This window comes from Trachymyrmex cornetzi, unplaced genomic scaffold (assembly GCF_001594075.2).
Source record: "Trachymyrmex cornetzi isolate Tcor2-1 unplaced genomic scaffold, Tcor1.1 scaffold748, whole genome shotgun sequence".
Classification (NCBI taxonomy): Eukaryota; Metazoa; Arthropoda; class Insecta; order Hymenoptera; family Formicidae; genus Trachymyrmex; species Trachymyrmex cornetzi.
In genome coordinates, this window is record NW_017300079.1 from 593,139 (window position 1) to 605,602 (window position 12,464).

Here is a 12,464-nt window from a genome sequence, read left to right on the forward strand (position 1 = left end):
AAAAAAAAAAAAAAAAATACGGAAAATGATGAAAACTTGTATCTCTGGCGTCGAGAATCTTAAGACTGGGTTGGTAGACATAAGTTTATTCCTTTAGACCTCAGACTGGTGCAAACCCGGTCGGGCCGAAAACGCTACAAGACTGATTCAATGTGATTGGTCCATTATTGATCGGTAGTAGAGTTGGCAGTCGGGTTGGCCTGAAAATCGGTAGTCTGATACGAGCTTCAAGGCATCCGAATTTCTACGCGAAGCGAAGTTTCTAATAGGTTGAAATCTAATATTTATTCCTATTCCTAATATTTCCTCCATTGTGCGCAAGGCCTAAGATGTTGGCAATTACGGCATATAAATAAACGTCATTATCTTGTAATAACTTAATAGTTAATCTCGCTTTACCTTTGTAGTGTGATGCTAACATAAGTGCACTTGTAACGAAAGGATTAGATATACTTAAATCTTCTTTATATAGCATTCAATTCACATTTTATTTTCTTATATAAAAGCATTAACTATAAAATAATGGTTTACGAATAAATAATGTTGTAAGTTTGAAAAAAGTGTCTAACAAAAGTTCTATATTTAGCTAGATATTGTACAATTACTCAATACCTTAAACTCGAAAAGAAATTCCATCTTTACAGACGCAAACACTTGACTACGTAACGCTGTTCCGTACTTAAAGAATGAAGTATGATAAAAGAGTGAATGAAAATCTATGTAGCACGTTTGTTTTTGTATATAATTAAATATTATATTTATTAACCTCAAGACTTTCAAACAATATCTGCGTTTTAAAAAAAACGCGATTTCTCATTGTGAGAACCGTAGAAGCTCATTCATATGAGCGTAAATCCAAATAAAGATCAATAACATATCACAGTTTCAGAATTATATTCGTTACATCTTAAAAATAATATCATTGACGCGCGATATTTTTACCAGTACCATCTCTTGATTACGTATACGCATAACAGTTTTTATTTTATACGCGATAGCCAATAACGACATCGGTCAATCGCTAAAATATAATCGGAATGCAAAACACATATATAAGTGATTTCTGATCGATTTTCGCTTTCTAAGCACAACAATTTCTGTTTGTTTTCATTTATAAATAAATGCGTAGGTTAAGGCGGTACATTTTAAACATGGTACAATACAATTTTTAACAAAATAAAATAATTCAATTTTCAACGTTCAAATTTGTTAATGTTGATCTATGTATGAAGAGTATTGAAGGGTACCAAGAAAAAATCAAACTTGAATTTCAAAAATTGAATTTAAATTTTATTTTATTGTATCATATTTAAAACTACCACATTACCCTATGCAAAGTTATAGCTGTGTCATAGAAGACGTCGGGACATTAACTGCAATTGTTCCTCATCTGGCCTGATCGAGCAACAATGAAGCTGCCACTGCAACGTCGTATTTAGTCTGCTTTAAAGCATTTTCACATTGTTGTTTAGTAGCCAGTCCCAATCTGAAATTGTAATAAGTCCAATTTATAAACTTTTACCATTAAAAAAAATCTATTTAAAAAGTAAAGTGTTATAATTATTAACTTTTTATAGGATAATGTTCTTGGAAAGAAAACAAGTTTGCATTTTTTTTTTTTCTTATAATTAAATGCAATTTCAAAATCATAGAACAAAATAAAGATGTTAAAGTATATTCATATTTATATTCGGTTTCCTTATTACTGTGAAGTGAATGTATAGTCTTGTAAATCGTATATTTGTATTGTAAATCATACATATGTAAGTTGCATTTAATCGGTAAAACAGCGATTTCGTCGAAATTTGGCCGTCGCGTTAGCATCCTCTTGAAGGGAGCAGGCTTCGGTTTTTACAAATTATTTTTCAAATAAATATTTTTTTTTAACCGTCTTTACACATCCACAGATTTAAAAATCCTTTTCTATAATTAAATTATACACGATAATGTATTCCAATCGACTTAAAATTGTTAAAATTGTTTAAAAAATAAATATTTTTAACAATTTTAACGATAGTTAGTAGTAGCGATAGTTAAAATTGTTTATAAGGTGGAACAACCTTTGATAATAATTTATTCGTATAAAACTCGATCGGAACAACTAGGTTCAGCACTCAATTTTTCTTCCATTTATATATGTTAGATTATCAGTAAGATACAAAGTCGCGTGAAAATATATGAAGATATGTGAAGATACTACGCCAGTTTGTAATAATAAGAATGAATAAAACACGATAACGTTTGTAATTTCAGAAGCAAGATCAGATAAAACCAATGTTTATAAACCTTTTGTGTTATTTTTATGTATTGAATTCATTTCTGAAGTTATGCCCATATGTTATGAAACACTATATTTTCGATTACACCAGCACAAATATCCTCATGAAAATAAATTGATTTATAGAAAAATATATACCTCATGAGATTTTCAAGTTTGACCTGCCTGTCCTTCGTAATCTGCTTAGCAGCTTGATTTGTATCCCAACCAGTTGCCTGCAATGCAGCTAATATCTCCTGCTGCGACGCATCTACGGTCTCTTTCTGTACCTTCATGATTTTGCTCATTCTAAATTCGTCGCTTAATGACATTACCAATTGCTGAGAGGCTGCGGTGAGCGGTGGACTAGTGCAGGCAGAATGCTGATTGACCTGTAATAGATTTACCTTGGCGGCAGCAAAGTCATTCAGCGTCGTTAATGCATTTTTAGTCGACGTAGAAGCTTCAGCTTGCAATAGATTTGAAGGTCTACTCAAATTGCTTTTTATTGCGGTATTATGACTCTGCATATAATCATTCTGGCTAGATTTAAGCAAACTTCGAGTCGTAAGAGGAGCAGGTGGGGGAGTATAAGTCGGTGGCTGTTTCAGATAAGAACTAAAATCGCAAGCGTGTCCTTGAATAGGCTGATTCTTGAGGTTGATACTCTTTTGTAGTGGTTGATTACCAGCTGTTTCCTGAACATGATTTTGGCTGGATTCACTGCTAAGATTATTAGCATAGTAATTTCGGAGAATGTTCTGTCGAACAGTTTTGTTGTAGAGTGTATTAAATTCGTTCTGAGACAGCTGCTCTAGATTAGGGACCTAAAAAAATTAAAACAGATTTATTAATTATTAGATTTTTAGATCCCAAGGTTCGTTAAAAATAAACTTGATAAGCATTATTGTCTTATTTTTATGTAATTATGATTATTTTTTATAGGTCACTTTAGATTTTAAGTTGATAACTTTTTAATGGATAACGAACGATGGCTTTCTTGAAGATCACTCAGGGTCATAACGACATATGTCAAGGTCAAGTTCATCGGAAAGGTTTCCCCCCTCCAATCGGCATATTAACTGTTTTTTAAATTAATTTAATTGACATGTATATAATAGTGTATTAAACTTTTGAATTATTTCTCCTTATCAAATAATGGTTTACAAAGATGGTTATATTTGTTAAATAGTGGAGAGGCACCCATATTCTCGAAACTCGATATTGAAATGCATTGTCAAATATTATTTTTTAATCTTCCTATCTTGAAATATCTACATTGTAAGATGGTGAGGGAGAGAGAGAAGGAGGGGATCAGTTTATTTTTAAATCTATAAATGGAATAACTATAGATAAAGAGTTTGTACAAGAAAAGGCTACAAAAAGATCTTAATGCGCGTGGCTAAACGATGTACAATTTTATCAGTTTAATGATTTCAACGATTGAAATTATGTACTGAGGAAAATCTATTTTTTAAGGTCCAAACGTTTTTGTAATAGCTACATTAATTTTATTTTTGATTAAATAATATAGATATTTATAAAAACGTCAAAAACATCTAGCTAGGCTCATTAGCCCTTCATTGTAATTTTATTATTTATAATTTTTTATTTGAAATATTTTTCATAATCTGCGCGCATAACAAATTATAACAAGTTATTTTAAATCATAAAATAGAATATCCTATTCTGTGTAATTATATAGGTACATACCGTTTGTTTCAATTCGGCGTATACTTGTTGAGATAAAAGTGTAACAGGTTTTAATTGTTGCGACTGCTGCAAGTTATTTTGTATGTGGGCGATATCATGAACGTTACTTGTGCTAGATGATACTGCCATATTTTGAGGACAGGTTTGAGGCAACACGAAATCGCCCATACAAAAACCTGGTGTTATACTCGGTGAGTAATTTTGATTTGATAACGAATAAATCTGTGCCTGATTAGACGCAACCTTGGAGATATTACAATGCCCATGCTGAGAGAATTCGCCTGTGCCCTTGTCAGAAACATAATTGGTAGTCGTTTGAAGTAGATTAAAGTCAGTATTATGTTGAGTAAGATAATGTTGGCTTCCATTAGTTACTGAGCAAATCTGGGTTTGATTCACTTTAGAAATATTAGCTGCATCGCACTGAAGATAATTCCTGGCACTGGAAGAAATGTTACTAATAGCAATCTGTTGCATATTGAAAACATCGTGGTCAATGCTCAATGAATTTGGAAGATAACTTTGGCTGTTTGACGAACAAATTTGTGTTTGATCCACTGCAGTCTTGGCAAGGTTGCAAGATCCGTGTTGAGCCTCGTTCGTGTTACCATCAGTAGTATGATCGGAAGTTCCTTCAAACAGATTGATATTATCCTGATTGGCATGTAACGTATTTTGAGGACAATTTTGATCTGACAGACAAGCTTGTGCCTGTATAAGAGTGGCCTTGGTGACATTATAGGAACTATACTGATTTTGATCATTCGTATCATTATCGAAAGCGTTACTGGCAGTTTCTTGAAGTCGATTAACGTTTGCTTGAGTCACTGAAACGGACATTAATATTTGGTTAGCTGCCGAATTAGTCAGGCAAATATTTGGCTGCTGCGATAGACCTTGCGTTTGCTGCCAAATTTGATTCATTATAGCCTCAGTGGCGGATTCTGATACACAATGGTCGTTCTGGAGTCGCGGTCTTTCAACATTTGTGCTTTTTGGCTGCCAGAAGTTCTGTACTTTGTTAGATGATGTCGATAAAGTGTTTGCTCGATGTATAGTCGCCACCGGCGACTTCGGTTTTCCTTGTGGTGGAGGCTTTAACGCTGGAATAAGTGACAAAGGTCTGGCAGCGTCTTCCATCGTTGAAAGATGAGTAGATGTAGAATTCTGTTGCAATTTTTCTAACGATGAGTCTTGTAAATAATTTGCGGAAACAGTTTCGGGCTGTTGGTGTTTACTGTTGCTAGCGTTCGTGTTCTTGGTTGCTTCCTTCTCGCCTAAATGTTTCTCCAGCTCGGCCAAGAAAACCGGGTCCAGCTTTTTGGCGACAGCAGCAACTTCTTGACGATCAGAATTGGTATTCAACGACAGTTCGTTCATGCTCTGCGCGAGCTCAAAATTAGACTTAGGCTTCGGCAGGCTCACGTTCGAGCTAAGAGTAGGAGGAGGAGGAAGAGAAGGAAGAGAAGGAAGAGAAGGAAGAGAAGGAGGAGGAGGAGGTGGTGGAGGAGGAGGAGGTGGAGGAGGAGAAGGAGGAAGAGAAAGAGGATGAGGAGGAATTGTAGCAGCAAATGACGATGTGGGACTGTTATCAGAAATATTAACATACGTCTGCGCGGCGGAAGTTTTTCGTAAATCTTCTGGCCAGTTAGACCAGGTAGACCAGCTTGATGCACACGGGCTGATTTTATCTATTTCACTATAGTGATTTGTAATGTCATCTTCTTTCACGTCTGTATTCAAATTAATTGCATTCTCCTGACATCCCTTGTATAGATTCATCGAGTATTGACAAGTCTCCTGAGAACAGAATAAATAAAATTTAAACTAAAAATTAATCTGTACCTATAATACATAATAATTCAAAATAATACTAATAGATTGTTAGGCTTCGCTGGATCTTTTTTGCTAATTAATCTTCGCTTTCTTTTAAAATTTACAAATCATAATTTAATAAGTGTATTTTTATTATTGTATTTTGATACAGAATAATCTTCTAATAAGATAAGAATAAGATAATCTTCTAAAATGTGTAACACAAAAATTTAAATTACTTTGATGTAAGAACGCGTATTAGCACATATATAAAAGAGTCATAGACTTTTACGGGTATAAAACAACAAAAAATAAAAGAAAATATACTAAGAAGAGCTACGAGCCAAAACAAACAAATTTTAATGTATATGTGTGTATCGCATGTAGTATTTTGGTGTAAAAGTTAAAATGGGACATATATGTAAATATATTATATAATAACAATAATTTCAAACCATATTTTTTCAAACATTCACAGTATTCAAAAACTTCTTCATTTTTAATAATATTTAAATCGAGTAATTATTTCGGATTCGAAATTTTCACACACACATTACACATAAATAATTCAAAAATCTCTAATACATCACTATAAGAACATACCTCTATACCAGTGGAATTATTCAAACAATTCACAGTTTCTTGAACGTTATCTCTTTCTTCCTGATCATTCACATTTCCATACGTCTGCGTCTTCAGATAATTATTAGCTACATCAGTAGGCACATGACTATAATATCGCGAATGTGGTGGCTTCATAAATACCGCAGAAGTATCAAAGGGATCAGAATACGCAGGGTCCACGTTACCAGGAAAATTGGCATATGTTCTACCTTCCTCATCCTGCCAGGATAATCTCTCATCATCAATGGGTTCATCCAGAATGTTAATTACTCGTTTACATGCGACATGCACATTTGTGCTCGCTGACTCTTCAACGGACAAATCGATCAGAGTATCCTCTTGGCTTGAAGTTGACGATCCTTGTGAAACTTTGATAGGACTCGACCTAGCATCGTTGTGCAATTTTGAGTAATTAAATTGTTTCTTAGTACGCGGAGTGCCACAAGAAAATTTCTTTTTTGTCTGATTATCAACCGAGGCTGCCACTAACACATCCGGAGGATCCATTGGGTTTCTTAAATATACATCATCAATGTAAACGGGACTGCCCCAGCTCTTGCCAAAGGGCGCTCCGTGTCCTGTATGAATGAATGAATTTTCCAACGGCTTGCTGATGTCCTCTGGTTGTTTTCGACGCATTGGATCAACTAGACAACGTGGAAAATGCGCTATTTGAAAAGTTCGTTGATTTTGGCCTTTCCACCAGTAATTTTCCGGTCGCCCATCAATGATCGCAATCTGGTCTCCTGATTCGATGGACATCTTGCCGGCTTCCTCGAAGGTGGTTAGAGCCTTCATTACAGAAGGCACCATACCAGTCAGTGATTCCTTCAACGAAGCAAATGTTGGTCTCTCCGAGGGTTCTCTAGCCCAGCAACGAAGCATCAACTCATACATATATGGAGGCATTCCTTCTGGCTTGTGAAGTCGCTCGCCCTCGCGATCGATTTTACGCAAGATTTCAGAACCGTTTAATCCTATCCAGGGTTCTTCACCAAACGTTAACATCTCCCATAGCGTGACTGCGAACATCCAGACATCTGATGCATGACTGAAATGCCGAGCCTTGAGAGACTCAGGAGCGCACCAGGGAAAAGGTACTTTTTTATGTTCTGTCATAACATAACAATCTTCTTGTTGAGGAAGTGCTCTCATCAAACCGAAGTCGCCGATTTTGATTTTATCGATGGTACTCAATAAAACATTTCTGCATGCCAAATCGCGATGTAAAAAACGCTTCGCTTCTAAATATGCCATACCAGTGGCAACTTGCAGCGCATAATTACAGAGTGTAAGAATCGAGATTCTACTGCATTGCTGCCGTAAATAGTCGAGTAACGCGCCTAAAGGTGCGAGCTCGGTCACCATCATCATTGGTTGCGATAACACCACACCATACAATCTAATAAGATTATGATGATCCAAAGTGTGCATCGCCTGAACTTCCGAAATGAAGTCTTCTATAACATTCGGTTGTGTCAAAGCATCTGCTTTGAGAACTTTTACAGCGACAGGCAAAGTTCGTCCCGAGGGGGAGGTCCATTCTCCTCTTCTCACTACACCAAAGCTTCCATCGCCTAATTTAACGGATAATGTCACATCTTTGTCCTGTATAAGACATGTCAACACCGAGGAAGTTTCGACGGACTGTGAAACTCGTTTGTTGCTTTTACCGCTACTACCAGGTTTAATTTTAGTAATTAAACTCTTTTTCCATTGGGCATTTCGTCTTTTCTTTATAGCATCCAACAGACGTCTGACACCAGGTTTACCCAGACCAATTTTCTCCAAATCTTCTGCTTGGACATAATCAAAATGATGCAAACGAGTAATCTGCAGATCATCTCGAATTCGCGTAAAGAATTGTGAGAGCTGCACATCATGCAGCAATTCTTGAAGCCACTCTGTACCTTCCTCATCTGCCATGATGATTGGAGATATTTAATCAGACTTAGAAATACGTAGATGTTTTCTCAACATATGTGAAATCCTAAAAAAAAGATATTATAATTGAATTTACACCGATATCATCGTACATTTGATCGATAGATTCTATTAGTCATATATTTTAAATTTTACAATCTATCCATTATAATCATTTAAATTTATAGATTTTGAAAATTAGGAATTTAACTTGATTTGAAAATTAAATTAAATGGGAAATACAGGTTTGGTATGAATCGTAACGATCAATACAGAGGGTACAAACAGAGTGACCGTATCGTTTTTCGAAAAAATTTTCTTAAAAAACGTTTCAGATAAAAGTAATAGTTTTAAGTGGCGGACGGCATTAGATAACAATGTTAGTGTGACTTTGAATAGCATTATGAACCCTTTGCATTCCGAATTCTTTTATCCAACTGATGTTTTTGAAACTTTACATCCTGAAATTTTTCAAGTCGCTTATGAATTAGAGAAGTTCAGAATTTGTTAATTCAAAATGGCCGAGCCAACGTAGCGAATCAATAATTCAAATAATTTTTAATAAAATATTTAGTATTTCGTTATTTATAAAAATAAATTATTTTAAAAGTAACAGTTTTTAATAATGATTTAGGTGCAACAACCCAGAAACAAAATTTTAAAATAAGACTATTGTTTTCGTTTTTAATCTATCATATTGGTTCGTAAATATATTATTCATATTTTAGAGACTCTACAAAAAAAAAACCAGTACTTAACGTCAAAGAATTTATAAAAATAATTAAAAACTGAGAAAAAAGTGGATCTCTGAGGGACCCATCATGATACAAGGTCACAAAATCATCACTTAAAAATTTTTTAATGTAAACAGTTATTTTTTATTGTATATTTTTATAGCTGATCTTGAGAGCTTTTCGTAGCACTATAATAAAAGTATTTTTCGAATTACGCCGCTTGAAAGTTACAATATTAATTACAATTTCAACATAAAAATGAAAATAAAAGGAATGGCTCCAATGACCTTGACTTCGACATATAATATCATGATCCTGAATAACATTTAAAGGTTTTGGTCGTCAATCAAACACTTTAGACAATGCTAATGTCAGAAATATTGTAACTTTTAAGCAATATAACTCAGAAATTGAATAATGAAAATACTTTTAATTTAGTGCTTTGAAAAGCTGTCGAGGTCAGCTACAAGAATATGCTGTAAAAAAATAGGATTTTTATTTATAAATTTCGAGGTGATTTTTACGTGACCTTAACAACGATATCCAAGGTTACAATATTGCTGTCTAATCCACCATTCAAAATCCTACAATTTTTGTCTGGAACGTTTTTAAAAAAGTGCATTTTTAAATAAATAAATATATATATATAGTTCCAGACAAAAATTGTAAATATATATATGGATGTATATACGGAAATATATATATATATATATATATATATGTAGGACAAAAGAAAGTAAAGATGCTGAGTGCAAAAAGTACAAGCAACGCGAACAGATCTTTTTTATTTACAATTATAGTTATTTTTATTCGTTACTTGTAACAGAAAAAGTAATTTGTTCCTTTTTTCAATAAATAATGGTGGCAAGTTACTTTTGAAGGGGATTTTTCTAATCTTAGCGCAACTCAGCGTTTAGTTAGTTATCATTAAAAAATTGCGATTATCACATTGTTGTTATAAAAAATACTGATAAGAATAACAGCATAAGTTGGTCAACAGATTACGACAAACAATAAATTATCCATAATTCTTCTATTCCCAGCAGTTTTAGCAGAAACTTTCAAAAATTAAAAAAATCAGATTTAAAATATCCTATGCTCAAAGAAAAAAAATTCAAATTAGTACAAAAGGATAAATATGCATCGCAAAGGTGTCAGATGCTAAAACAAAATATGTGAAAACTAATATACATAAATATAATAAGATATACGTTTCAACCTTCAAATGTTGGTCATCCTTAATGTGATACTTAACAAAATTATATTTATGTATATTAGATTTTACATATCATTTTATTTTAGCAACTGACATCTTTGCAATGCTTATTTGCCCTTTTGTATTAATTTCAAAAATTTTAAGTCTGCACTCGACGACTTTAGATGCAATTCTAAATTCTTTCTTTGATTTTTTTCTTCTATGATTTGTGCAAAATATAATCAATAAGACATGAATCTTTAGGCAAAAATGAATCTCTTCAGATAATCTGCCCTTTATTGAATCCTTTACGGTAATTCAAAAATTTTAAATGACACCAACCTGCGAATACCACTTCAAACATTGTTTTTGTTCGGGAAACGTTGATGCGAGTAAATTATCCATGAAAAAACCACTAATAATACCCACGCTGAAGTTTCTTACGGAACATTTCCTAAAATATCGTCTATTTTAGGGCACACGATAATAGCGTTGTCAGCCTCTGCTCTATTGGAATTTTTGGCAACCAGCACTTTCACTTGACGTTTTTCTAGTACAATACACATTCTCTAATCGTTGCGTCCTAACCTAAAAGCGTAACAGTTATAACTGAGAAACGATTTTTGTATATATGTACTAGATATGGTATATACATAGTACATGCGTTACATACATTCACTTAAGGTACGTTTTACTTGACACTCGCAACGTTTATGGAAGCATTTCATCCTTGTTTGTTAAATGTTAAACAAGAATGTGTGAGCGTTGTGAGTAGCAAATAGAATGCACTCTCACCGATCGTCGTGAAGTGAACGAAACTACTTCGGTCGAAAAAATCATCAATTGTGATTACTTGCAGTCATCGAAGATTTCGTATACATGAGGAAAGTAGAGGGTAAAGATAAGATGAAAAGTGATCGAAGTTGTACGGATCTTGACTGTGTAAAATGCACTGAGAAGAATATACACAATTATTCAATTTCACAATACAGACAATCACAGACAATTACGGCTACACTGGGCTGCACACAGGATGCCACAGGATGCAGCAGATGCAGAAACACCACAGACTCTTATATGCTTCTACACAATCTACACTAGCAATATATGTGTGTATGCTAGAGACTAGAGACCCTTAGTCCGGATCTACAATAAATTTTTAAGCCTTAAACCATAAGAAATGGACGAATCACAGTCGGTATTCTCCTCGCACTCGACTGTAATTGGTCAATTTCTTACGGCTTAAGGTTTAAATCACCTATTGTGGATCCGAATTAAAGGCCATGGCATACATCTTTTCATAACAGTAATCATAATGGGCCTTCTACAATAAGCCGCAAGTCAGAAGTTCTAAGTGATCTTAAGTCATAATCGGTGAAGTTGGCCAATAGCCAGCTTGAACGATTTGGTTAAGACTGGTTAAGACTTGTTAAGACTTCTGACGTTCTGACTTGCGGCTTATTGTAGAAGGCCCATAAAGCATTGTGTCGACGATTACAGCAATTAGTGCAATTGAATGCAAATCGATTTTCATATTTTCAGTGCTAATAAATAATTTAATTATTTCAAGGTTATGAGGTTATCGTGACAACAAAGAATATGTAATTAAAAGGGTTAAATTACATATTAACACTGAAAATGCGTGAATTAATTTACTATGCTTGTGTCAGGCAATTGAAAAGCATCCAATGAGAACTCTGCTACGCATCGTCACGTGCAAAAAAGCAGAGCTTTCTCATTGGATATCGTTTGTCACTTATCACCCATCGAATTGTGTTATCCAGCATGCAGTAGGCATATGGCGGAGGTTTCCTTTCTCTATATTTTCTGTCTGTCATGACTGTCATATCTCTGTAAAGTGTACCTGTTTAGAGTATTGTGAATCGACGCATAACAAAGTGAGATGTTTTCCGTAATAGAAAGAGCTGTTCTGTATTTAAAAAACCTATGGAACAAGCAAATAAATTAGACACGATAAAGCAACTAGATTGGTTTTATATTAATTGAAAACCAGTAATAGAAAATTAGAATTGACATTTGATTTTCAGACATAATATAACAATTTACGATTGTGACGTTTGTCCTGAGTGATAATTGAAATGTATTTACTGAAATATTTCTGATATAAAAAATGCTGTAAGCTCTTTTAGTCTCCTGTAAATCTGAAAATTATATATAGCATTAAACAATTACGATTTTAAGC

At 34.0% G+C, this 12,464-nt stretch overlaps 1 protein-coding gene across 2 annotated transcripts; it reads right to left on the reverse strand.

The window, feature by feature from the left end:
* Positions 1–843: 843 nt before the first annotated feature.
* Ack (activated Cdc42 kinase) lies at positions 844–8,400 on the reverse strand. 2 transcript variants are annotated; one of them, XM_018518364.1, is made up of 5 exons: positions 6,389–8,400; positions 4,867–5,770; positions 3,971–4,797; positions 2,417–3,084; positions 844–1,486 (listed from the first exon to the last, which is right to left on the reverse strand). In XM_018518364.1, the coding sequence occupies exons 1-5, from the start codon at positions 8,333–8,335 to the stop codon at positions 1,387–1,389; spliced, it is 4,446 nt and encodes a 1,481-aa protein (XP_018373866.1). In that variant the 5' UTR covers positions 8,336–8,400; the 3' UTR covers positions 844–1,386. The 2 variants fall into 2 exon arrangements, with proteins under 2 accessions (XP_018373866.1, XP_018373865.1); XM_018518363.1 differs by having other exon boundaries at positions 3,971–5,770.
* Between the last annotated feature and the right edge of the window lie 4,064 nt (positions 8,401–12,464).

Excerpts from the sequence above, each read along its gene's own strand:
- Ack (XM_018518363.1), bottom strand. The coding sequence starts at position 8,335 with ATGGCAGATGAGGAAGGTACAGAGTGGCTTCAAGAATTGCTGCATGAT. Across the intron at positions 3,085-3,970 it reads ACGCCGAATTGAAACAAACG|GTCCCTAATCTAGAGCAGCT; the intron begins GTATGTACCTAT and ends TAATTTTTTTAG. Across the intron at positions 1,487-2,416 it reads AAACTTGAAAATCTCATGAG|ATTGGGACTGGCTACTAAAC; the intron begins GTATATATTTTT and ends TTACAATTTCAG.